The sequence below is a fragment of the Lagopus muta genome, chromosome 1, assembly GCF_023343835.1.
Source record: "Lagopus muta isolate bLagMut1 chromosome 1, bLagMut1 primary, whole genome shotgun sequence".
NCBI lineage: Eukaryota > Metazoa > Chordata > Aves > Galliformes > Phasianidae > Lagopus > Lagopus muta.
The window spans coordinates 177,522,098-177,547,980 of NC_064433.1; the positions used below are offsets into that span (position 1 = coordinate 177,522,098).

The following is a 25,883-nucleotide window of genomic DNA, read 5'->3' on the forward strand; positions in this document are numbered from 1 at the left end:
CTCTGAACGTCTGTGCCCCAGTCAGAACATGCAAAGTTTACTTAACCCATATCGCTGTCCTCATCATTTTACACACTGTTCCAAACACGGCATTGAAAGAAGTAAAAAAGCTTTAAAGCTCAGCTGTTTGCTGGATTTGCTGGAGCCCAGAGATCATGAAGATGTAAATACTATTCTTTAGTAACTAAGTATACCTAAAATGTTTTTTTTTCCCCTTTATTGTGGGTACATGAATGCTCCAGTGAAAAACAAAAGTAAAACAAACGGAAAATAAAAAGCCTTAGAGCAAGCAACAACCTAAGCATGTTCCTCTCACAACTCCTAGATGAGTGCAAATACTCAAAAAAGAAGTGAGAAGCTAAATGACTACTTGCAGTGCAGATCTGGATTACAAACCTGTATCACTACTTTTGCTTCTGCCCCAGTTAGGCAGTAGGAGATACATTCACACACTGTTGCTGTCCACTGCATGCTTCCACCTGTTGGTCTAAGGAAACAGTAATCTCCTTTACTGAAAGAGAAGGCAGTGCACCCAAACTTTATCCACAAAATCCACCCTCTGCTGGCATTTTGATGTTCTTTTTAGACTGCCTGTACTGCCAGGGGAAAAACAAACCAACAAATCTCAAACTCTATTACAGTCAACCTTTAAAAAAAAAAAAGTTACTTTGCCTCTCAATCCATAAGACAGGATTCAAATCTAGACATCCCATACGTTAAACTGAGAACCATGCACTCTGAAAGTGTGACACCTGTCTTAAAGAATCAAGGAAAATGCATACTTCACCTGCAAACAGCCTTTTATACCCATTCATGGAATATGTATTACAAATACTTCTTTACAGTGTATTAAAAAAAAAAAGAAAAAAGAATGGAGGGGGGAATACACCCCAGTCCTCTTCCTTGTCTGTAGTCTATAGAAGAAAGACCTCCCATATACTTTCAATGAGATCTAACTCATCTCAAATTCCATGTCAAGAAAAACAAGTCTTCAGAGAAAGAAGGAAACCTGTAGCATCTCCCCAGCATTTTATAATTCACCCTATAAAACATTCTTTCTTTGTGTATCATATTTTGTGTCACTGTTATCTACCATAACCCTTAAAAAAAAAAAAAAAAACAACAACAACAAAACAACAACAAACCCTTTACAACAAAAAAAATGACAGGAGGCTCCCACCTTGTCTCTTCTTTATCCAACCCCTCTCCTCTCTCTCCCCAACCAAAACCATCATATTCAAATCACAGATCATCAGTACTAATACAGGAAAAAATTAAGTTATATCATTATCAGGTTTCTGATGTTGTTACTTCAGCATAAAGGTAAGGAAGGCTACCTTATATCTGCTAAGGCACACTCTATTGCTAATGTTTCAGTTCTCTTCATGTCTTCCTGAAGTTCTCTCAGACAACTGATATCCACTGTTTTTTCTGCTCCAGAATCATAGAGTAGTACCTGTTACCAACAAGAAATACAATGAAACAAACAAACAAACACACACACACTCCTGGTGTTACCTGTAACACCTGGTAAGCTAAAGCATTCCTGAACAGGTAAGCAAGACTGAGATGAATATTACCAAGATTCCTAACAGACAACACATAAAGAACAGTGCTGGTATTTGTGCAGATGTCTGTCACAGTGCTGAGATGACAAATCACACTGACGTCCTCATAAAGGGTTAAACAACTTCACAAAGATTGTCACCTGCTTCATTTCTTTTCTGCTGTCTCAATCATGCTGGTAAATTTAAGTGTGTAAACCCAGAAATGCTGAAATAACCTTGCTAAAGTCAAAACAACATCCCTGCTCTCCTCTCTTCCGCGAGGCCACGCTGATGCACCTGTCTTGAGCTTGGAGATATCTTTGAAAATAAACAGTTCTTGGACCCCAGTTCACTGCAGCTGTTCCCTACTGGTACCATTCAAGCAGATTCCCAAAGGAAGCCAAAGTTGACTCTCCTGAAGTCCCGGGCTGTGATTCTGCTCTTTGCCTTGCTTCTTCCTCTCAGGATCCCAAATTCCATTGCCTTCTGATCGCTGCAGCCAAGGCTGCCTGCCACCCGCTTGTCCCAGACCAGCTCTCACATCAAAAGCATCAATTTCAAAAGAACCTTCCCATGTCAGCTCCTTGATCAGTCATCTATGTCATAAAATTAACAACACACTGCAGAATAAATTCCTCGATTGCTTGTGCTATGCTGTGTTGCCCTTCTAACATATAAAAGCCCCTAAGGACCACAGCCTTAGAGCATGTGGCTTTTCCCAGTTGCATGTTGGTCTCTTCTCCTTCCTCCTAGTTGATCTGTAGCAGACAACCACCAAATTGTCCATACTGGTTTGCCACTAATCTCAAGCCAAAAACTCTAAGCCACGTCACTCCTCATCCCTAGGTAAAGCTCTGCACGCTCTAGCAGTGAACTCACATAAAGGATGACTGCCCCTTTGTCATTTCATGTAACAACAAGAATTGTTAGCCACCAAATTTGTGCTATAAAAGTGACAGAATAGTGCATTTCCAGCATTTCCAACTGGTATTTTAAAAATGTTTTTTTGAGGGTTCTTAGCCTCAGAAAGCAGATTATCTACTGCAAAACAAGCAGATGAAGTCATGCTTTTGTTCCTTCTAGCAAGTCCCGTGTACATAACATGGTGAAGCTTGAAAGAACCAGCTGTAAACTAGACCTGGATGCCCTCCACGATTGTAAGGCTACTCTTACTTTTGATGCAAGTTGTTACCTATTAATGACCAGCCTCCTCCAGCACTCCTTGTTCTTGACAAAGAAATGCAACCAAACATGTTTCAAACAGAATTATGTGAGAAGGCAGATGTTACTCACATGGAACAGGACATCACCACCAGCTTAGAGTTCAAGGAACACGATTACATTTCTTCCTGTGGTGCAGCACTCAGTCCAATCGGCCCCCATTTTTTTAAGCAAGTCATTAAGTTTGACTTACAAAGACCAGGTTCACATTCCCATTGGAATCTAAGGTAATCTACTAGGCTATAGCTTGAGAATCTATGCAGTGTTGCAAAGCAAAGCGTAAACACACACAAAGTCAACCTCAACCTGTTTCATTTATCACGTTGCCTGCAAAGAGCATCTGAGCTTTGATGGAGCAGTAATTTTATTTGCAGCTTGACAAAAATCAGAAGGCTGCATGACAAAGTATTAATGCAGAGGATGCAGACTTTAATCAATGAATGCTTACAAATTTTAGGCAAGTAAGAATGAGAGATTACCTCAGCAGTTGTTTCAGAGACAATTCTGCTTATCTGTCCTCTACACCACTGCTTCAAATCACGCACATAAACAGCACAGTGCATATTACTTTCCCACTTCACAGACTGCGGCTGGGATTCTGTGTAGAAGGCATCCATCTTCTCCTGTAAACTAATATTCAAAAATACATTTTTCTAGTGGTAGCATTTTCTCAAATGAGCGATGGGTGTTATTTAGCCAATGACTGGTTAACTAGCATACTGTAAAATTTTATTAGCTGTTTAACAGAAGCTAAGGTTGTAGCTTTTCTTTATGGCATGTTAGAAACAAATGAAATGAAGCTGTGAAACAGACACTGTCCAAATAAAGCCCTTCAACAGCTGAACTATTCAGAGAGATCATGGACATTGTTACCCCATTATTTGAAAAAAGACTCCTTTCTCTTGACAACATTAAAGGGTGTGGTATTCATTTGATGCCATGACTAATTCAATGGCAGAGTTTATTCTAATTACACTTCAAAAATAAGTAACACAAATGCTTTAACTCTAGAAAATTTATTTGAATTTTAGTACCTTTTCAGTTTCCTTTCTGATGACAGCCACTGGATGAAAATTTTACTAGGAGACACAACGTGACTAATTATCACCTGTAACTCTTTCTTAGAATATGATCTGAAATCCTGACTCTCCAGGGCTTTCATGTTTACGGGATTTAAAGCTCTCAGTTTTTCAGGAATTTCTTCCAGAGAATTGTCCCACGTTTCCTTGGAACTGGCAGGAGTACCTTTAATGTACCTAAATGGAGTGTAAATTAATCAGGATCCACATATCAAACACTTTTCAGTCAAATATTGCTCAATAGTCAACAGCACAGATATCTGTCTATATTCTATCAAGAATACCTCGATAGAAACTTGTAATGGTGTGAACAGAATAAAACCATCAGAAGTTGGTCAGTATTTGCCCATTTATGTGAGCAACAGCCTGGCCTAGTAAATGACTGGAACAGCGTCAACGAAAGACATGTAAAGGAGCTGGAAAATCATCTCTAAAAGCAGAACTGACTTCTTCTAAGTAACAAAGCCCCAAGGAAACAGCAAGCATAAGCTTCAACTGCACTTCTGGGCTTCCAAGAAGAAACTTTTTCAGAGATCCAGCACCTATCCTGTCCTTCCCGGGTAGCAAACTGCTTTATCAGAGAGCGTTCCTTACTGTTCCAGTACTTAAAGACTGGGGGCAGGTGTTTGAAATGAAGTGACACTGGGAGTGAGGCTGAACAGGGGAGGACAGGCATTACATCTGCCAACACCTGAATCTGTAACAAGATATTTATTCTAATCAGCAAGAAATCAAGTCAAATTCCCCAAGCTGAGTCTGTTTGCTAGCAACAGTACAAATACAAACACTTTTCCTGTCTTTCAGACTCCATGAGATCTCTTATTCCTGCTTCTATTTTACCCACAGTACAAATATGGAGAAGAGAGTGAAAACAAAAACAAAATTATTGAAGTCACACAGAAATTTGTATTTAATTAAGGCTAGTAAGGCTTTTAATTATAGCTGAACAGCAATACAAGAAAATACAGTGGTGACAACAATCCTGCTGTTAAAGTTCCAATAAAACCACCTAACTTTACCAAGACTTATTAAAAATTGTCACCAACTCAAAACAAGGATTCCTAGCATTTAATTTATTTCTGAACTAAGGTGAAAATCCACTTACTTGCCATCTCCTGAAACAAAGAAAGAAAACAAAAATAACAAAACTTGGGAATTTTCATTTTTGAAATTAAATTCCACATTTAAGAATCTTTTAATTCTCATCAGGTCAGTAGTTTAAAAAAAAACAAAAACAAATCAACTAAAGAGTAATTGATTTTCATAGTTATAACTCATGGATTGTCTTTTCCAAATGCAAACTGTATGTGGCAGTGTAATCTCTTTATCAGCCTCATCCCTCCCATGAGACTTCCCAATTCTTCTCTGTCCATAGCTGCCATATGAGAGTTTCTTGTCTAATAACAGAGATTCCAAAGAGATGAGATACTTGAGGTGCAGCTCAAACAAAGGTGGTATTTCTTTTCTTAGTAAGGGAAAGCGAACCATAGTAACCAGTCAGGAAAGATTTGGCACATCACAAGCACATCAGAAGCACAATGCAAACACTTTATCTGCTACTTCTGATTCCATCACACTTTAGCAAAGTATCTATTAAGCAGATTTGGTTTGAGAATTCAGTTATACAGCAGCAGAACCACAACTTATTTCAGTTGATGACTGTGATGAACGTTTCACAAATGTGGTAATTTCCAATCACTGAAGATGATACACTGAAGCCAAGCATTATAGAAATCCAGTATATCCAAAAACTTTTAAACTATGCAGTGTATTTACCCAGGTATGTAGGATGCAAGGTCTTCTCTGACTAGCTGGCAGTTAATACTTGAGCCTCTTCCACAAGCAGCACGGGAGTCAAAAAGTTCAACAGACAAAATATTATCTAACATCTCTGTGAATTAATAACATAATTAACAAATAACAATATTAGCACCAAAGATCCATTAAAGACTATTGGTTCAGAGACATGCCAGATAATATGAAGAAAGGTAATTTTCTGGAATTAACCTGACTGATGATTGCGAAAATCAACAACATAAAGAGCCATAGCTCTGCACACAACTATAAGATCAACTTAAAAAGACACCAATAATTACTGGAAACCACCTGCTGCATGTAAATTTCATTTACTATATGGACTCCAAACCACTTTGTATGGATGCTGAAAAATAATTACCTATTAACAATAAATGGCATACAGGAAAAAAATATATTATGGCATATTCATAAATTATATAGCACTATATACATACACATACACACACACACAGCAATCCATTCCTGAGGCATACAGGGAGGATGCTTTAGAGCAGCAGTGATCAGACCCACAGCCGCCAATAAAGTCAGAAACTGCCAAGAACAGCCAGGAGGTTTGGAAACAAGCTGATCTTAATAAACCAGATTACTGAAATCCCCTAATACTGGTGTGGCCCTAAACAAAAACAAAGAGAACTTTCATCACAGGTACGTCTGTTAGCTCTGCTTCAATTAGTTCCTGCCTGAAATCTCTCACACTCTGCTACCTGTCCCACTTTTGAGTATAAGCATTTCAAAAAAATGCTGTTTTTTAGCTATGAAAACCATATTTCTATAGGTGAGAAAATTTAACAATATTGGAGCAGAAACTGATACACTCTTGGTAACTTACCAACAACTGAGCACAGAACAGATTTATCTTCAGTCATTTCTTTGAACCTTCCTGTGGTTGCTTTGCTCCACTCACCTGCTGCTTCACAAGGTTCAATGTAAGCCAGCCTGCACTTGATCATCTGAAGAATAACTTTCATTAATTCTCTGCTAGCACATAAATCAATTTCATCCTATTGCAGTAAAATCACAGCCATCTCAGACAGCAAAGACAACACAACCCAGGCTTCTGGCTCCACACTATTTGTATCTAAGACCCATGTGATCCTACACCCCTACAGCTGGATGTGAATCTTGCTTGAAATGAGATTAACCCTCCTTGCCCCCTGTTTATGGTCTTTACAGTCAGACCTAAAATGGACTGCAGACAATGAAAAAGACTAACACAGAGAATGCAGTGACACTGCACTTAATGCATTTAAGCTTAATGGCTGTACCATTGTGGAAGTCTGAAGGACTGCATACATAGACATCACAGTACCACAGAAACTGTTAGAACTGCCAGATTTTGGAAAGCTGTTAGGAAGACAAAAACTAAATACAAAACCAAACCAACAAACAAAACAACACACAAACAGGGAAACTGATGAAGTACTTGGATCAAAATAATTATTCCTTAGCATCCTTATTTCAAACATCAGTGGCCACACTAAGGCTCAATGTTAACTGTGGATGGCATTGTTCCTTCCTTCTTGTTTATCACACTAAAAGAAAGAACAGTAATGCAGGCAGAGGAAACAAGGAAAAAAAATGCGATGGAAATAAGAATATCATGTGAAGGTATACTTAGGATACAGGCAGTCAGGAATAAAACTGGAGATTTTAAATAACATTAAAAGAAAAGGGCTGTGCATGCCAAATTCAACACTACATTAAGCACTGCTCATTTCAGGGTCAGCAACATTTCTGCAGCAGAAAAGTTCATTAAAATGCCTGCAAACTGTATTAATGGGTTGAAAGAAGTCCAACTTCTCCTGTACCAGCACAATTCAAATCTCTCCTGTAACAACCAACACCAGACCTGCACAAGCAGCCTCGCTGCTGGCACTCCTGCCTTCTGAACGTCTGATTTTGCGATGTTGCGTTCATTCACGTTCAAAGAATTTCAAATCCTTTCTTTTAAATTGGAAAGATTTGAAATCATAGCAACACATAAGCAGGCCTGCAGATCTTTTTACTATCTGTGCTGGAAGTAATAGTGGGAGCAAGTTATTATTTCTTATGCAAACTTCTGACTTATGGATCTTGCCAGACTGTAACCTATGGATGGTACGAAGAATGCTGAGAATAATTAGTTTCCTTAGTGCTCATGTTCCATTCTGTATCAGTATCTTCATGGCCCACTCTCCCTCACGATCAAAGTGACATGACCCAGTAGTAGGTATTCAATAGTTGAAAAATACCTTACAGATTTTTCTAAAGATTTGTATTTCTTACCTCACAGATATTATTAACCTTAGAAATAAGAAACTAACTGGGATGATGAGATAAAGCCTATCAAAATCCCAGCACCTTTATTCATTAATCACTCAGACCTGCAGTATTAAGACACTGCAACAAAGAACATTTGGCAGTTTTCACTGTTTCCCTTTCCTTGCTGTCGTGAGAGCTGGATTATTTTTGCTGAAACTTTTCCCAGAAACATTCTGTTCAACATGTGAACAACCAAACCTGTTTTCACTAATAGCAGCTGGCCAACCATCACAGCAGCAATCACTAGTTCTGCTGCCTATGACAGGTAATGAAAGACTACCAACATGCAACGTTTTAAAGTTCAGCATCAGAAGTATCAGCAACCAGAGCAGTGGAACAAAAGTAACTATTCTCTGCTTATGTGCATTTTTTAATGAACACTTTCTCATTTCTTTTTCCACTATGATTTGCTCTTGTTAAAGAAGGAGAAACTCCTACAAGATGCAGAAGTTAGGAAGGAAGTCAAATGCCTTGAAGCAAACAAAAATGCAATTAGATTAGCTTATTATTTGGAGATGGGAGAATGTAAAAGTTATCCTTTTTATGGTGTAAGAAAAGTTATTTGAATAAATACATACATACGCTACCTACCCCAAGGTAATACTAGATTTTAGTTGAAACCCCAATCATCTTATTTTTTTAATTACCAAAATACAAAGTTATAAATCTACGACCAAAAAACATTTAAAATGTTGTATCACAAACCCATCCATCAAGGAACTTGCTTCACATTTTATTTACTGCATGACTATAACAGTTCTGTAATTCCCTTTCTATCCCTTGGGATTCTATGTATTTTCAGTATGTAATTTGGGCAATCACTAGCTTACCTTTCCTGGAAAGCTCAGAAACTCATCTGCTGTGTCACGTATGTCTTTAAGAGGTACGTTAGCAATGCTGCCAAAGTCAATGTACTTTACCACAACTGCTTCAGGATGTGGCAACCCTTCAAGAAAAAAAAACCCACAGACAAAATCAAATTATTAACACCAAGGACTATGAAGTCTTAGCTTAAGCATTAGAATCCTAAAGTAATTTCCACCCCAATGAAAACACAGTATTTTCAAGTACTCCAAAAGCTAATGTAACAACTGTATTATTTTTAACAGCCAGCTCTTTCCAATTTCTGAAACAATAAGATTTAGCATTCTGAACCCAACACATCATTTCCAAAGATGCTGCCACATTAACTACAAGTAGATACATATGCAAGTTTGCATACAGGCAAGTTAAATTTGAGATCACCACAAATAAATGCACTATTCTCCCCTCACCTCTCATGTCTTGGAGACTAACTGTGGGAAATTATCAACCCACACCAACTGCAATTCCAGATTGGATATAACAGACAAACCTGAAGATGAAACTGTAATGCTCAGTGAAACAGTGTTTAATTATACGACAGTATTTCAGCAAGATTCTGACAATGAAATGTACTTTTATTTACTTAAATTAGACTATATAAAACATTTCATTAAGTGAAAACAAACGAACAAACACACATCAGTGCCCCTGAATTGACGGACACAGCTACAAGCACAAGACTATCCAGTGGAAAACATTATCTGTTCCTTCTCATATCTGGAGGGCAATTCTGCTCTAGTATCACATCTGATTCTGAAACTCAGCATTACAGGGAAAGAATCAATACTTTACCTATGATCTGTGCTCTGTACCAGTTGCCACTTTTGTGTCTTGCAATGCAAGCTTGGCCTTCAACTGGGCAAGCAATTGTCTTGTCTTTGCTATTCCAATATTCTTGTATTTCCTCAGCTTTCACTGGAAGTGCTAAATCCACCTGACTACCTGCCTAAAATAAGAACAATTAAACATTCTGTGATGTGTCAAACATTTCTTGATTCTTATAACTCTATTTTTGCTCTTTTAAGGGATACTTTTTTTTCTGGTAATGCACTCAGTCACATCATCTGGGAAGGTAGTTAATGACGTGTAAAATGAACTAAAGAGCCTAAGAATTATTCACTACTGCCCTGTTCAACCACCACTCCAAGGAAAGAAACACTACGTACCCACACACAAATTAATGCTATTAAAAAAAAAAAAAAGAAAAAGAAAAAGAAAAAGACCTTTGTGGAATTCTAGAAATTCCTGGTTCTAATCTAGGATTCTAGGAATTAATCTGTTAATTCCAGGAATTCTAAACTGATAACAGAAATTAACTAGATATCATATCTCATTTGAAGCTCATAATTAGCTCAATATAAAAATATCTGTACAGACCTCATTTCTAAGCTTACCAATTGCAGGTAAAAATCACTTGGACTATTAATACGACAAACTGTGACAGAGAACACTTCTCTTTCTTGTGGCATCTTAGGTGCACTACACTGCAACACCGTATTATTCTCTAAGTGGTTGGGAAGATGTGATTTAAACCTAAGGTGAAGAAGACGATTTTAAATAAGTTATGCAAAAACTAACTGAGAAGGAAGACTTTTAGACTCGTGTTGATTTCACTGCAAAGAAACAAATATGATCTCAAAAAAAACCTGTTCCACAGTCACATGAATAGCTTGAACTCTCTTCAGTCTGTGCTACCAAGCCTAATGCTTTTCCTGCCACAAATGCAACATAGCAATAATGATGCATGGCAGCTGATTCCTAAGAATATTGTTATTTGGGAAGCAGCGCTGTACATTTAAACCGTACTAAAAAACACCACCATCCACTGAATTCCACACTGACAAAACCATTTAAAAATCTTCTTTCCCACACTTAGTGCAGAAGCCCTAAAAATCATCTCCCACTACTATCACCACAGCTAGTTACATTCAAACATACACACTTCTCTGTCTGCAGTGGAATTTCCTGAAGATTTGCAGACTGCTGTACCCAAACACCAAACCAACTCCCGCTCTCTTAACCCTCCAAAACAACTTCCTTTGTAAACTTTGCAAGTATGCCATTTTCATCTATGACAGAAGAGCAAAGACCCGAAGAGACCACATACCTTGCTACGTCTAAAAAAACTAACGTATCCTTGAGAGACGTGGGCATGTCACTGCATATTTTATTACATGGAGGTTTTCTCAAGTCCACAAAGAGAACGCCATCCTCTTCTCTAAATACCGTCATTAAAACAGCTTTATTATTTACCATTCCTAGAAATATTTTCTTTGCTTCTTCTCCCCAGCCTTCACTCTATGTTAAAAAGAACAAAGAGTTACTGAAGAGGTCTAAGACTGTCAAACAAAGCATAAAAAAAATAAGCAAGGAAGTAAGCACAGAAGCACACGAACAGAAGAGTGTTCAGTATTTCATATAAGCACTGATCTGATAGCACAAGACAGTATTTTATGAGGACTTCGAAAATATTTTTAACTGTAAAACTGAGTCAAATCTCGGGGATGCAATTTCTGCAATGCTTCTTTTAAACTCAAACCTCAAGATTTCATTCCCTCTGATTTTTTTTGATAGATAAACTTGAACAGTCGTATGCTGTTTCATCTCATGATATGCATTCCTAGTCTCCTGATTTGTCTGAAAGTTCGTTCTTTTCTTTTTCTATCTTCATACCAATGCACAACCCAATTTGGTCAGTTTGAACATTCCTTCTCTCCACAACACCCTTTTTGATGTTTTATCTACCTTGGAGCAGCCCCTCTAAGTTTACTTCCCTTGGATCAAACTAAAGCATTTCTCATTTGACACTTCACATCTCTCTTTTTTGGATCTTAGGATCCAAGCACATGCACAACCTCTTATCCAGACCTGTGAAAACTGTTCCTGATCTGTCCTACTTGAAAGCATTTCAGAAAATATCAGGTTAAAAAAGAAAAACAGACAACCAAGCAAAAAACCTTGAAGAAATGATAAAACAACCCTGGGGTTATACCGTCAGAAACACACAACTGCATCACATGTAAATCGTGGCACAAAATTTGAAGTAACAGAAGGAAAAACTCTGAACAAATTATCTTAAATATCCTGAGTCATGTCTCCCTGTTTGGATGATTTTTCCAAGTTATCACTCACACAGCTGTCAGCCAGCCATGAAATAAGTTCTATAATTTGTCTTTCGATTTGATAAGCCTAGAGCCAAAGAAAAGAGACTGAAGTCTGACATATATCCATAAATACAGAGGCTTTTAAAGACAGACTGCTGTATGTTTGCTTCCAAATAAACCAGTGTAACCTATCTTTTCAAGTACATATATACATATAAATGCATACATATAAAAACACACACACTGTTAGGAGTTTTCTTTCTTAGGAGTTTACACTGGAATAAGATCATTATATACCTTTCACTGAAATTCTTTAATATGAATCTTAAAAAAATATGTATCATTATCCAGTTGTAGAAACAGCTTTTACTTACTGCATTTTTAGGAACAATATCTTTCAATGAACACAGTACTGCTAAGGGAGGAATGGCTGCAAGTTCAGCCTCAATACGTTGATCAGGCTTCCTCATAAGCAAGCAAATGTCATCTGTTTGCATAGTTTGTAGAGCAGCGAGATCAGCAGGAGCATATCTAAAGCCAGTAGAAATAAAAATAGTACCAACTTGAAAGGAATGCCAAGAAAACCCTCAAAAAACACCTCCCCCCCTTCAAAAAAACAACCCAAACAAAATTATAAACCTGAGAAAAAGGTCATTATTGTAGTAATTGGCATAACACCATAATACTGAGACTTCTGTAACATCTAGCACTTGAATAAATGCATTTCTCCACTTTTAAGCATTAAGGACTTCCATCTCTGCAACAGATGTCCAAGTTACACATGTTGATATGTGAACATTCGTACACTTGTCTACTTACACAACCTCCCATTTTTCTTCTGTGGGCAACAGCTACGTACAGAACACCCGTGTCACGTGCATATCCCATCAGCAGCCTGTGCCAAGAGTACTGGCTGGCCGAAGATCTGTTTCTTCACAGAGATCCTCGAGTAACAACAGCCAAAGGACACTCATTGCAGATGAACAACCCCCACTTTACCTTGAGAAATTAAATACTTCAGAACTCCCAAAATCGATCAGAAATATTTCAATCACTGCGATATCACAAACTCTGCATCTCATTGGACCACCCGTCTTCTGCTTGTTTTTAGCTTTTATGGGAATTAGTTTAGTGACAGTTCCACGGCACCACATTCCAGTTTCCTTCCTCTTTATAAAAGCTCTGATGCCTTTATGGAAACAAATAATAAAAAATGTAAATTAAGGATTTACATCTATATTGCTTTTTAAGTATTACTACACATCTTCAAAACGTTCCACTGCTTTCTACCTTCAATGCAAGAGGTGCTGTTAAAATGAAGACATAAAGATGTTAATAACCTTGCCTTGGTATCTGTCAGAAGTTCTCCCCACATTCATTTACATGGTGTCTGCACAGCTTACAGGTGGCTGGCTTGTATTCAGAAATCATTTCTGGCAAGCGTTTTGTATCTTCTACCGAAATGCCAGAACCAATTAAAGTCTAGTTCATTTGCAAATAATACAGTCAAAACTTATATAAAACCCAACTGTTTTAAGAAAGTCTAAACCACTTCCTCATAACATCAAAAGGTTCCAAAATTTACATCTTCCTACAAGTTCCTATTTCTGCATAAAACCAAGAGTTTGAGTGTGCTATCTCCAAAATTCACAAAGAAAATCTCTCCAATAAAATTATTCATACTTTCCAAGGTAATTTTCAGTGAAACTCCCAACTCAGGATTATAACGTACTTGTCACTTCTCTGAACACCTTCTAGAAATACCAACATGTGAGGAAGAGAACAGCTGTAATGATTTAGCAATATACTATTCTACTGTTCTTCATTTTTACTTCCACAATAGTTTCTCTCCTGTTAGTGAACTGTAAACAAAACCATCTATCCCCCAGAAAGGAAAACAGCTTGCATTAAGACAAAGCAGACTTACTGAAGTATTCAAAGAACTAATCTGGTCTAGTCATTAAAATCTGCATACTGAAAAAGACCTTAATAGTTAAAAAGCATCACCCAACACTGGAAAGTTTCAGCAGTGGAAACCTGTCTGTCACAATTTTAGTTACTTTAAGCACTGAAATTATTGAAGAACTGAAGATGCATTTTTTTGTTCCATAATTTTCTTTTGTATGATTTAAATGCACCTTACAGAACAGTAAAGAATAATGCTGCCTTCCACTCCCCTCTTAATTGCAGATTTTTGAACATCCTACATTGGTTTCCTAGGCAAATTAATAAAAAACAGGAAGAAATAAGGAACAAATATTTTACTACAGATGACATTATGCAAGGTAGTATTTTAAGCTAATTCAGGCTTTACAAAAATGTTTGAAACATTTAATTTACCTGGTTCCAAAACATCCGAAGCCAAGAAATACGAACTTTTATTACAACAGAAATTATTCAATTTCATCTCCAAAAAAGCACCTTCTCTCCTCTGTGAGTATCGCTGAATATAGAAGTGGCACGGATTTACAACGTGACTTACAAACACCAGTTCTGTTGAACCTGAGCAGGACAAAGAGCACATAAAACACCATTCAAGTGGTTCTAATAGATATTACTACACACGTGACTAGGCTTACATTGCAATCATGACATCTTATAACCACACTTTTCAACCCAAAACAGTTTGCTCCTACTGGTTTCAAATGAGTTATGTACTTCCAGCCTGACTAAACCTGCTCTTTTGATCACTCAGATTTATCTCCCTTAAACCACTCCACAAAGCTAAATGCTGTCTCACTTCTTACAAAATGGCCTCTTGATCTTAAGTAGGTAATTCAGATCTTTTATCCCCTTTATTTAACAGAAGTCTAAGAGGCTTCTAGAAAGTAGATTAGAGAGCCTAATACACCTATCTGTAAGAGCAGGAATCATAAGGACTTTCATACAGCTGTTGTGCCACTGTATGAAGATCAAAGAATATCCCAAAGAACATCCTGAGTTGGAAATGACCTACAAGGATCATTGAGTCAAACTTCTGGCTTTGCATTGATGAAACTGCGTGTCTGAAAGCACTGTCAAAAAGCTCCTTGAACTCTGGCAGTCATGGTTGTCCTACAACTATTTTAAAGATTCTCTTCTGTACAACACTACTTCTGACTCAGCATCCTGATCCTATGTGTTGCAGTTAACTCCTTTCGATTTGAGATCCAAAATACTGAGTTATCCTTTTAAAGCTAGTCACCAAAGGGAGTGGATAGGAATGACTGGTTTAGAAGCCCAGCATCTCAGTTCCTGCAAGGGTATTTTACAACACAGTACTTGCAAAGACTGGAGAGCGTCAGTACTACAAACAGCTGCCATCTCTACTGCATCCAGTGTCACCTGTGCAATTGGCTCAGGTGCAGGTAACTGGCAAATCTGAAGAACCCAGTGAGCCACGACCAACCACAGCCAAAAGCGATATAAAGAATTCAACATTCAAAACCAGAGAAAGTACACTGAACTGTACTTTTGAAACTTAGGAAATGCAGCATCCAGAACAGACCCAGGATTATTCTTGGACATCTCCAATAGTGAAGAACAGTATGTAAGCTGAAGTCCAAATGAGTCAGAACATGTAACCTACATGTACACTAACTCTTCCATATCACCCATGCTGGAAGACACCATCTCCTAACCATTCTGTCCAGTCTTCTTATAGAGCAGTCAGTGGATTTACAAGTTACTTGAGATTAAATGGATAGGTTAGGAGTGCTTTTACATGATTGTGAGGTTAAAATGCAGAAACAATGGTGCAGTTTCTTAGTATCTCTTCTTTGCTAATACTGTGACTGAGATCTGCTTCCTCCTCTATCAACTTTTTGTGTCAGTTTCCTTCTTCCTCAACACTGGGATCTCTACTCAACCTTTATCACTATTTCTTATGCTCAATGATGCCTACAGAATTAGTGAATCAAGTAATCAAATAATCAGTCTGGTGCACGTTCACTCGTAATTCAGAATACTAAACATACATGGAAAGAATCAACAGTTCAGAACTCAATAAATTACTGATTTAAGAAGTGGGTCCAACTGCCCACAAGATGCACTGATACACTGAGTGTCTACCATGTGCTGAGAACACTGCCAGTGCTGAGCTTCCAAGAGTTGCTTGGGAGCTGGTGTATCATATCTTCCAATTAAGTACAAGGTTTAGGTCAGATACTAGGAGGAAGTTTTTCCACTCAGAGGGTGGTGTCACACTGGAACAGGTTGCCCAAGGAGGTTGTGGATGCCCCATCCCTGGAGCCAGTCAAGGCCAGGCTGGATGTGGCTCTGGGCAGCCTGGCGTGGTGGTTGGTGACCCTGCACACAGCAGGGGGGGGTTGAAACTAGATGGTTATTATGATCCTTCTCAATCCAGGCCATTCTATGATCTTGAAAGATAATATAGTTTGGAAGTGAGACAATCAAAGAGCACCTTTGCAGAGTAAAAGAATGACATCAGCAAGATAAGCAATGCCCAAACTGGTTTAACTGGAAGTAATTCATGTGACCCACTGATCTTACATGTGAGCAAATACACGTTAAGAGGCCAAAATCAGAATCTGTTTCTTAGTACATTCCCGATCTCAACTAGAATGCTGACGCATATGTCTAATTCTGTAAGTAGTTCCACAGCTCTGCCTCGCTGCTTAGAGGGTGCTTTTTTTTTTTTTTTTTTTTTTTTTTTTTTTTTTTTAAAAAGCATCTATCTGTTCACCTGACAGGAAAAAAAACCAAAACAAAACCAACTGACCAGCTCTGTGCTCAGAGTATGCTTGCTTCTTGAGAAGTTTCTTCCTCTGTTTGTCCTGATGATTTCCTGCGGGAAATTCTGTTTCATTGTTTTAGGAAAAAAAAAGTTTAATGTTAGTTTTTATACACACAGAGTAAATCAGCCAACAAAATAAAGAGAAGTGGTGTATATGACAGTAATAAGCTACAAAACCATCAAAATTTCCTAACAGTTGTATCCATGCTACTACACTGCATCTGCTTGTTCCATCAGAAATTACGTTTTCTGCCTTTGCAGCATGCTAATGATACACACTTACTCTACAAAAGTCTCAAAAAAAAAAAAAAAAGCCTCATTGATCTATCCCAAAGCAGGCATTCTTTCAACTAACTACAGTTAGTCCATTTTGAGTTTCAAGAAAGGCATACAGTGTTTGTACAGATGTGCATGGAGCTCCAAGGACACTTGTATCCATGACTACAAGCAGATGTTAAGGCCACGAATGTCACCTAACATCTTCTGTTCTCTCATCAGTCTCTGCTGTTGGCTTTTCAACAGTTTCTTAACGTTTTACAGCTTTTGGCTATTTACTTTGCCTTTAAGTACATATACTCTGTATTCCAGACTTCCATACATCACTGGAGATTTCCTTGAAGGCTGCAAGAAGGATTTCCTGTCATACCTAAATTGCCTGCAGAAGTGACCTTAAGATTCAGCTCTGGGAGAAGCTTGTCATTCCTGTGGGCAACGTGACAGAAGAAGTGTCCCTGGAGTGCACACTTTTGGAAGGCACTCTGAAGCATGAACGACTGCATTTATCTGCAGTACAGCACTCAGCGGCTGATGCAGAAGTTTTCATCTACCGCATCATGAACCCTTGCAAGGATATCATGTGAGTGACAACAGGCAGCTAAAATCTTCAGTGCTCAGTGACAGGAATAGCTAGTTTCTGGTAACCTCCATTTACCTGTAGTTCAATGCAAGGCGAATGGAAAAAAGTGTATTCTCTGAATTCTACTGTTTCAGAGAGAGCACAGAAGCTGCCAACATAGGCAGTAATCCCTCTGCTCTCAGGAAACAGACATACTGGAAGCTGAAGAAACTAATACTCCCTTATGAACTTAGGGGGAAACAAGATCGCTGAACAGAAACCTAAGGGTGTATCATCATCATCAGACTTCTCTATCACATTCTTTTAGCTCTGAACAGAGACTAAGAATACACACATTTAGGCCCTGTAGAAAGGCTAAATTATTCACTGATGGAGCACACATGCAAGACCTTTGACAGGTATCAACATCTGTAGAGCACAAATGCCTCAATTTACAATTGAGTGCCAAAGGGCAATGAAAAAGACTATCACTCAGTACTGTTCAGAAAAGCTTGAGGAAAGAAAAGCTTTTGGAAAGGACGAGACCCAACCCCAAATATAAAACTTACCTGTTTAGCTAGATTGGCTTCTAGAAATAAATCCTTTCCTGCTCTAAGAATTTTCCTTTAAGTCAGTGAGTCATGCAATACCCTTATTACAAGATGGCAAGCAATCTCATCTACCATTATTGCTCTTTTCCTGTTTATAAAAAGGCCTCTGGCAGCCACAGGCTATGATTCATTACAAACACTAATCAAATCTCCTGAAGATTTGATGTCACAATAACCATTTTCCAATTTGAGTACAGGTAACATCTTCTGCCTGACTGAAACACACTGGATTCAACAGTATCAAATGATAATCTATTTTTCCATAAGCATTCCCTGAAATCATTTGTAACCCTAATCCTAACTTTTTCTTAACAGCCTCTTGTCACTAAATCAGTACTAACCTGGCTGTTACTGAAGGCAACAGATCAGTATCATTCAAAGTTCACAGAATTTCAGTCCCTTCCCACTTCAACAGCAAACTATTCAAAAATACTCCCTGGGCATTCCACAAATTCTGTAGCCACTCCATTAATCTCAAACGACAGTCACTCCTGATTATCAAACTGCTCCATCCACCTCAGTGATATCAGTGGCTTACACTGCCTGAGAATATTCATCTTCCTTGTGACTTCTGATATATATTTTTAAATCTAAATGAGAACTGCTCTTCCCATTATCGTCAGCCGTGCTAGTTACTGCTCACCCCTGTAATATTTTTATTCCTGTTATCTAAGTGGAATTTTTCATGCTCCAAGTTGCTCTTAGTACCTTCTGCTCTACTACTGTGCACCTCCAGGACTCCAGCTTGGTAGGCTCTGCTGGACTCACTCAAGTATGCCAGAGACTTGCTGGGTCCAAAACTGTGTGCTGCACTCCATATTCAGTCTCAAAAGTGCCCATCGGAGGCAGGGTCACTTCCCAGGCATTTTGTAAATAACAGAGTCCAGAAAAAAACTTACAAACTGAAGAACTTAACTGTACTTGCCAGTTATGACAATGCCTTAGATTCAGAAGCCCAGAGAACTGCCAGAAATGCACCCTCCAAGAACCAGCGACAGAAAGTCTGAGAGGGCCTAAATGACTGAGGAAGGCAAGAAACCATTCAGGGGGAGGTCAATCGTGACTCCTGCTCAGGAGAACTGGGAGTTTTTGCTTAGCTAAGCTAAAGAAGGACACCAAAAAAAGGTACTGGAGTAATTCAAAGACAATGAAATACAAGTATCATAAAGACTTTGCTCTGAGCTAGCAACAAGCACAACTAATAAAAACGCTTGACATCTGAAAACTAAAAGCATCAGGTATTAAAAAGCTTACTTTCTAGATTATCTTCATATATTTCTTCTATTATTACGTCAGGACTGGATGGAGACTTGGATACAGCATGAATATTCTGATGAGGTACCACAGGAAGTGATTCCTTAACCTTTTTCACTCCATCACAAATACCAAGTTTATTAGCCAGAGCCTTTTCTTTACTTTCTCTTTTATGTACTGGAACCATATTTTCTACAGGTAACCAGTTATCTGGGCGTGGCATTTTTTCTCTGTCATCTAAGGCAAGAGCACGCTGTCCATTACTTTCACTGCATTTGGGAAAATGAGATAAGTTAATCCAGTCTGTTTGCAGAGAAACACAGGAGTCAAAGTGCAGGTTTTATTAAGACAACATCCCCTAAAAACTCTACTCTAAAAACACTTCATAAATGCTGGCTGAAATAAACTGTATTATATAGTGCTCGAATATCAAGACAGCAGAACAGCAACACAATTTCTGAAACCTAAAAAAAGATTAGCACCTATTAGGTACATATTCTTGGGCCCAGCTGAGTACACACAACATGAAGTATTTGGAAAACACTGGCAGCATGACAGACACAGTTCATGTTAAAGTCAAAAGGCCTGCTAGATGTCCTACTACTGGCAGTTACAGCATGTAGTAACACTTTTTAATATAACCAGAGCTAACTGGAGGAGCCCTCACAGCAAGTCCATTTCATTTTCTCAAGTTTTTGTCTAAGGCTGCAGGAAAAAATAAATTCAAGAGACAAATAACATAAAAGCAATTGTAATCTTGAAAGTATTTTTCTTCTTATTCATCTCAGGTCACTTATTTGGGTCTGTGACAACCCAGAGTTTAGATTACAAAGCAAAAACATTACAAATTTTAGTATTTGCCACTGATTTGAGAGATTTATTTACAGTAATGTGAGCCAATTTCCATATGCTGAAGTGATAAACATTTCTATTGTTATCAATAAACACCAAATCTGAAAAGCACACAGCATAAGAAAAAATACTGAAAGCTTAATTGCTTTAGGGAGATAATAGCTGTACTTCTTTTTTTCACACAACAGAAGCATTGAAACTGAAATGCTAAGTGGATTAATGAAGTGTTGATTGAAACATAAATAACTCAGATTTCAGTTTGGTTCATTATATATTTACAAAGCATTAGCTTTTTTCCATTCACTCTCTCTATAGACACAGAAAGACTAAACGACTGTACTTATTAAATTATTGTACCTATCACTCTTCATTAAGAAATACTTACTATACCGATGTTTCCCATTCAATCTTCCCCATATTTTGTAAGAACAAAATAATCTCATCCGTGCTCAGGAACAACCTCAAGAGAAAAACCATCCCAGCCATCACCACAAATGTCTGTATCACTAGCAGTTTAATACACATGATACTTTTTGGCACAAAATTGTCATGGATAGGCAAAAGAAGAGACTTTACCCCAGGGTCATTCTTTCACTCTTGTGAACTTTGAGCTCATTTGTTTTCACACGCATAACAGCAATTCTCCTGCCCTCCCTTGCTTTTTATTTCTCATGCACAGGGCACTCCAACATTTCCTTGCTCAGTTTTTGCATCTACTTCATGCATCACCACGGATTTCTTCTCAGACACCAAGAAGCACTCATCTTTGCAGCAGGTTAGCACGGATATCAAGTATAATAATTCAACATTTGCCCCTCACACTTCTAGTTGCAAGGGAAGGGGACGAAGTTTACAAGTGACAGCTTTCTGTTAAGGGTATTTTCAATACATACGTATTTCTCTACACATCAGTACATTTCATATGCTTTCTCCTGATGCCTCAGATGAAGGCAACTGTGCCTTTCCAGCATTTGTGTATGTCTGAACTAGTATTTCTTAGAACCGTGCAAATGAATCAGCTTGGCTTCTGCTGCTTTACTATTAACAGAAAAGCTTTTACAATTGAAAGAACAGTGTGTCCAGTTTGCTCTCAATATACCACCAACTTCAGTCCTTTACCTTGGAACTGTTTTTTCCTTCAAACTCTTCACTTTTGAGAGCTCGGTATCAATTGGAAACGTCAAATCACGAATAACCTGAAATTAGCAAGTGCAGTTTTTGTTGGTTTTATACAAAAAAGCAAATCATGCAAGAACCTGTATTTACAATTTGATAAAGTCAGAACGAAATGCCTTTAATTCTACAAAAAAACCACCCAGAAACATACTCATTAGAAGGCAGTAGCCAGCTCTTAGGTAGGTTTTCCTGGATTACTAACACTCAGTCGGGGATTTTGTAACCACAGTGTGTAACTAGAAGCAAGAGTTGGATTATTCTTTTGCACTGACAGCAACTCGGAAGGCAACACTAAACAAAAAGGTGGGCCTATGGGAGGAGAACTGTGGGTGCCAGGTCCCAGAGTTTAGGTTGAACAAAGTTAAGAACAAATGCCAAAAAAAAAAAAGGTGCAAGGGATAAGATTTCCTTCTTGGGTCAGATGTGGGACACCAAGCTTCTGCACATGGGAAGTGGTATTGGATGCAGAAAATATGACAGTCTAAAAATCAAACTGCATGGAAAAATATCTAATGAATAACAAATAACGACTCCACGATTTCGCTTAACACAAGGATTAAAAAGCTCCAAATGCAATAATAAGGTGATCAATTTAGAATAACAGAGGAAGTTCTTCAACATCCATTCTATTTTAAGAATTAAAACATGGAACAAAGTTTCACTACATATGCAAACATACACATAATATACACACGAAGGCCCATGCACTACAGAAATCAACCTTTCAACACCCAAATTCACAGATAATCCCTCCACACATCTTTCCCTCTCTGTTGGCAAAGAGAGGTGACCTCACTGTATGGAGCTCTGGTCTGATACAGTACTGCAGGTACCATGCATTTCTGTAACTAACAGTCCTAATGTAGAGGAATTGTGGAAGTGAAGGCCCAGCATCAGGAGGATCTGCAGAGCATACTGAATTTTGGCATATTTCAGTGAGGAGGCTGGAGATCTCCAGATAGGACAAGGATTAAGATGAGTGTGAAATCATGACAACGCTGCCCTTTCACTGAAAAGCTCTTAGTTTCCTCTCATTCTCCTCCAGCAGCCATTAAAGGAAGCACTGTAAAGCACAGATCATCTTTTTTGTTTCATGTCAATAGCAAGATTCAAATTCGTGGCCAAGATCGACCTTGAACTGGCATGGTGCATGCAGAGATGTACAGAACACATTACTGCAAAAACCTCATTATTTAAGTTAACAAAACAAAAAACAGATGATGAAAACTTTCATGTTCAGATGTGTATTGTTACCAAATTTTCCCTACCTGAGACAGGTCACAATATGTTCTTACAGAAGGTGTAATTTTTAGTTCCTTTGCGATCCTAATGGCACCAATCAAGCATTTTTTCTTCTCTTCTATGTATTGCTTAGCTGTTGCAATACCAGCACTGTAGTTGTCCATGCTCTTCACTAATTCTGCATGCAGTTTCCTTTTCCTGTATTAAAAACATTACTTTCAGAAATTTATTAAGCACTCATCACATCAGATTCAAACTCTTAACTACGAAATACAATTACTGGTTATACTACCTGGATGCAACTCACAAACACTGTTTTCTTCACACAACAGCGTAGAAACCCAATACAGAAGTCATAGAAAGCAAAGAACTTCAAGAGAATTTATAAAAAGCTGTTTCCTTTGGATAAATCATTTTTTTCTTTCCGTATTTAAAATCACAATGCCACTCAAGCCTACAGAATATTCCATAACATCCAGTAGATAACTAAACTGTTGGATTTTACAACTCAGAGTTTTAAGATCTGCCTTTTAGATGTTTTACTAAGCTTTTGTACAAAGGCACACAGCACTTTAAGTATCTATATATAAATCTGAAATACAAATATTCTTAAAGATGAGGGAATAAGAATCCTTGGGTTTGTCCTTGTCAACATTTGTAGAAAGCAGTTTATTTTATTTTATTTTATTTTTTAAGCTTTTCCTGCTGTTAAAATGATCATTAATACCAGAGTTTTTTTTTTTTTTTTTTTTTTTTTTCTGAAAAACAGAGGCTGCATGTGCTGGTGTTTTCCAACTACGCAAACCAGCTCCAGGAACTAAGATACAATTATGAACAAGTAAAAATACTGCAGAAAAACTAAAGCTGAGATTTATGAAATTGTTTCAAAGAACATTGAAAAGCTCTTGGAACAACTTGCACATCCTATTCAGAAGGGAACACTACCTTGACAGGATACAAGTAGTAAGTTCATCAAGTTTTCTATCCAGAGTTTCTGAAACTTTGCCTCCTTCTTGCTTCACCTCCAATTCCAAGCGTTTCAGCACCTATTTCATTCAGCATGGAATAAACATGTATTTATTTGTTCATTATTCACGTTATTTTTTTCCAATTTTAAATTCAGAACAAAACAGAACAGAATCAATTAGCAGAAAGACAGTGAGAAGCAGCAGAAGTACACGGAAGTGTACAGCGGTTTCTATAAAAGAAGAGATCAGAAGACGATTACATAAATAATATACAACAATAGTTAGGAGCCTAGTAACCCTTTTTGTTTTCTCTAATTTCAAACAAAAACAGGAACTGGCACACAGGAGGTTTCTTCTGAACACAAGAAGCCCTTCTGTGCTGTGTGGGTGACAGAACCCAGACGCAGGCTGCCCAGGGGCTGTGCATTCTCCTCCTCAGAGGTCTTCCAAAGCTGCCTGGACGTGGCCCTTGGCAGGTCCTAAGGACACTTCAATGCCATGATTACTAGAATGAGTCTGGCTTTAAGCTTTTGGATCACTGAACATTTCTATGCCTGTCTATCTTACAGTACACGTAAAATATAAGTAAATAGCAGACACAGAAATGCAAGCTTTTCCATGGAAAAGAATGCGTAATGCTCAAAGATTAGCTTATATACGGCTCTGTTCGATGCACAGACTGACCCAGTAACTTCAGCTTATGCACAGGGTCAAGTGCTCCATTCAGCCTGGAGCTTAATGCAGTACACCCACAGTAGTACTGTTAACACCTAAGTACAGGAGATGCTGAAACAAAGCCACTAAGAGCATATCTGAACAATGTGTTTGTGTGCAAGTACTCAAAACAAAAAGCTTTTACCTTGGCTAATATTATATTAAGCAAATCCCAAAATGTTTGTTTTCACCCACCTCATGTGCATCTTGTAAGCAGCTGAGATTACAAACACCTGCCCACAAAGCTTCATCAATATCTTCTACAGTTTCATTTTCCTAGGGAAAGATTGGCCGATGAATGAGTTGCTTACGTGACTAGAAGATAACATGGGCTAAGCCTATTTGCAGCTTTGACAGACAAGCACTTGAGTTGGCTGCCACCGATCTTCCAAAGGAGCTGCATCTACATCACATTGTGCTGAATACATAGAGTTTATTTGCATGCATGCACACAGAAAAATGAAGAAGCAAATATAGCGCATGAAGGAAAACCAAAGCAAAATTACTAACACAAAGCAAAGAAAGTATGCCAAAGTGAAGAAAGAAAAAAATACAGCAGTCCTCTCAAAGTGCAGTATTTATGGATTTTTTTTTTTGGGGGGGGGAGGGGGGGGGGGGGGGGAGAATGGGGGTAAAACCAAGAACAACAGCAAGAAAATTAACAAGTTCCCAGTGCGATGCTGATGCAAGAAAAACAAGTATTTGAATTATTGATTGAAATAGAAGCAAATACACACATACAGAAGTGCATTCTTCTGCCATGAGCAATACTAAAGCTTGTGTTAAGGGGGTCTGTTAGAGCTCTGGCACTTTGCTTAGAACAAAACATCTGCTTAGGATGCCCCAAAAGAGTCAAGCACCAGTAAGTCTGACACTATTAGAAAACAAACTTATTCTGCCAAAATCCAACTTAATATGCAAATATGTTCAATCTCTGAAGAATTTCGTCCTTACCAATTAAGGAGAACAAACACAAACTAGACAGAGGTTAAAACTTGAGTTTGAAAACCTGGAACAGTTCTGCTTCTAACCAAACGCCAGGATAGGAGGAAGGAAGCACCACCTTTGCAGCATGATGAGGGAGAGACAAACATTCACACTGACATGTAGTTAACGGAGGACGTTTGTTTATACCTTCATCTCTGGAAGATATTTTTAACTACCTATATCCCAACAGCTCGAATCAATTATGTGTCCTTTTTAAGAGCAGAGAACTGGCAGAATCATAGAACCACAAGGTCACAAAGTACCCACAAGATCATCCAGTCCAACCCTCCTCCTGTCACCATCACTACTCACTAAGCTACTGAACTGTATCTCATATTCAGAAAACCCTCCAAGTCACACTTCCCTATGCCAACCAACGCCACTCTTCTTTTGAGGACATAAGAAGCTTAACAGGTAAAAATACCATGGAATTACTTAAGATCTGTGACTGAAGGTATTCCAAAGATGACCTAAGGCTTTAGTATTTTGTCAACATTAACATATCAAAGTTTAAGTTTACTTGGAACAGACGCATTCCAGAGATGTTCAGAAAAAAATTCAAACTTTACTGTGCA

At 38.1% G+C, this 25,883-nt stretch overlaps 1 protein-coding gene across 3 annotated transcripts in view; it reads right to left on the minus strand.

The window, feature by feature from the left end:
- The window catches only part of RNF17 (ring finger protein 17), a 45,335-nt gene that overhangs the window by 12,785 nt on the left and 6,667 nt on the right, over positions 1–25,883 (minus strand). For all 3 annotated transcript variants that reach the window (XM_048935029.1, XM_048935014.1, XM_048935024.1), the window contains exons 7-26: positions 24,517–24,597; positions 23,585–23,685; positions 22,666–22,837; positions 21,341–21,417; positions 20,607–20,681; positions 19,370–19,638; positions 16,655–16,732; positions 14,275–14,436; positions 12,934–13,123; positions 12,309–12,465; positions 10,938–11,128; positions 10,225–10,363; positions 9,623–9,776; positions 8,797–8,912; positions 6,495–6,615; positions 5,624–5,738; positions 3,803–4,024; positions 3,248–3,398; positions 1,338–1,456; positions 397–487 (exon numbers count right to left, since the gene is read on the minus strand). In XM_048935029.1, coding sequence (XP_048790986.1) covers positions 397–487; positions 1,338–1,456; positions 3,248–3,398; positions 3,803–4,024; positions 5,624–5,738; positions 6,495–6,615; positions 8,797–8,912; positions 9,623–9,776; positions 10,225–10,363; positions 10,938–11,128; positions 12,309–12,465; positions 12,934–13,123; positions 14,275–14,436; positions 16,655–16,732; positions 19,370–19,638; positions 20,607–20,681; positions 21,341–21,417; positions 22,666–22,837; positions 23,585–23,685; positions 24,517–24,597 — 2,781 coding nt within the window. The remainder of the gene's footprint in view (positions 1–396; positions 488–1,337; positions 1,457–3,247; positions 3,399–3,802; positions 4,025–5,623; positions 5,739–6,494; positions 6,616–8,796; positions 8,913–9,622; positions 9,777–10,224; positions 10,364–10,937; positions 11,129–12,308; positions 12,466–12,933; positions 13,124–14,274; positions 14,437–16,654; positions 16,733–19,369; positions 19,639–20,606; positions 20,682–21,340; positions 21,418–22,665; positions 22,838–23,584; positions 23,686–24,516; positions 24,598–25,883) is intronic.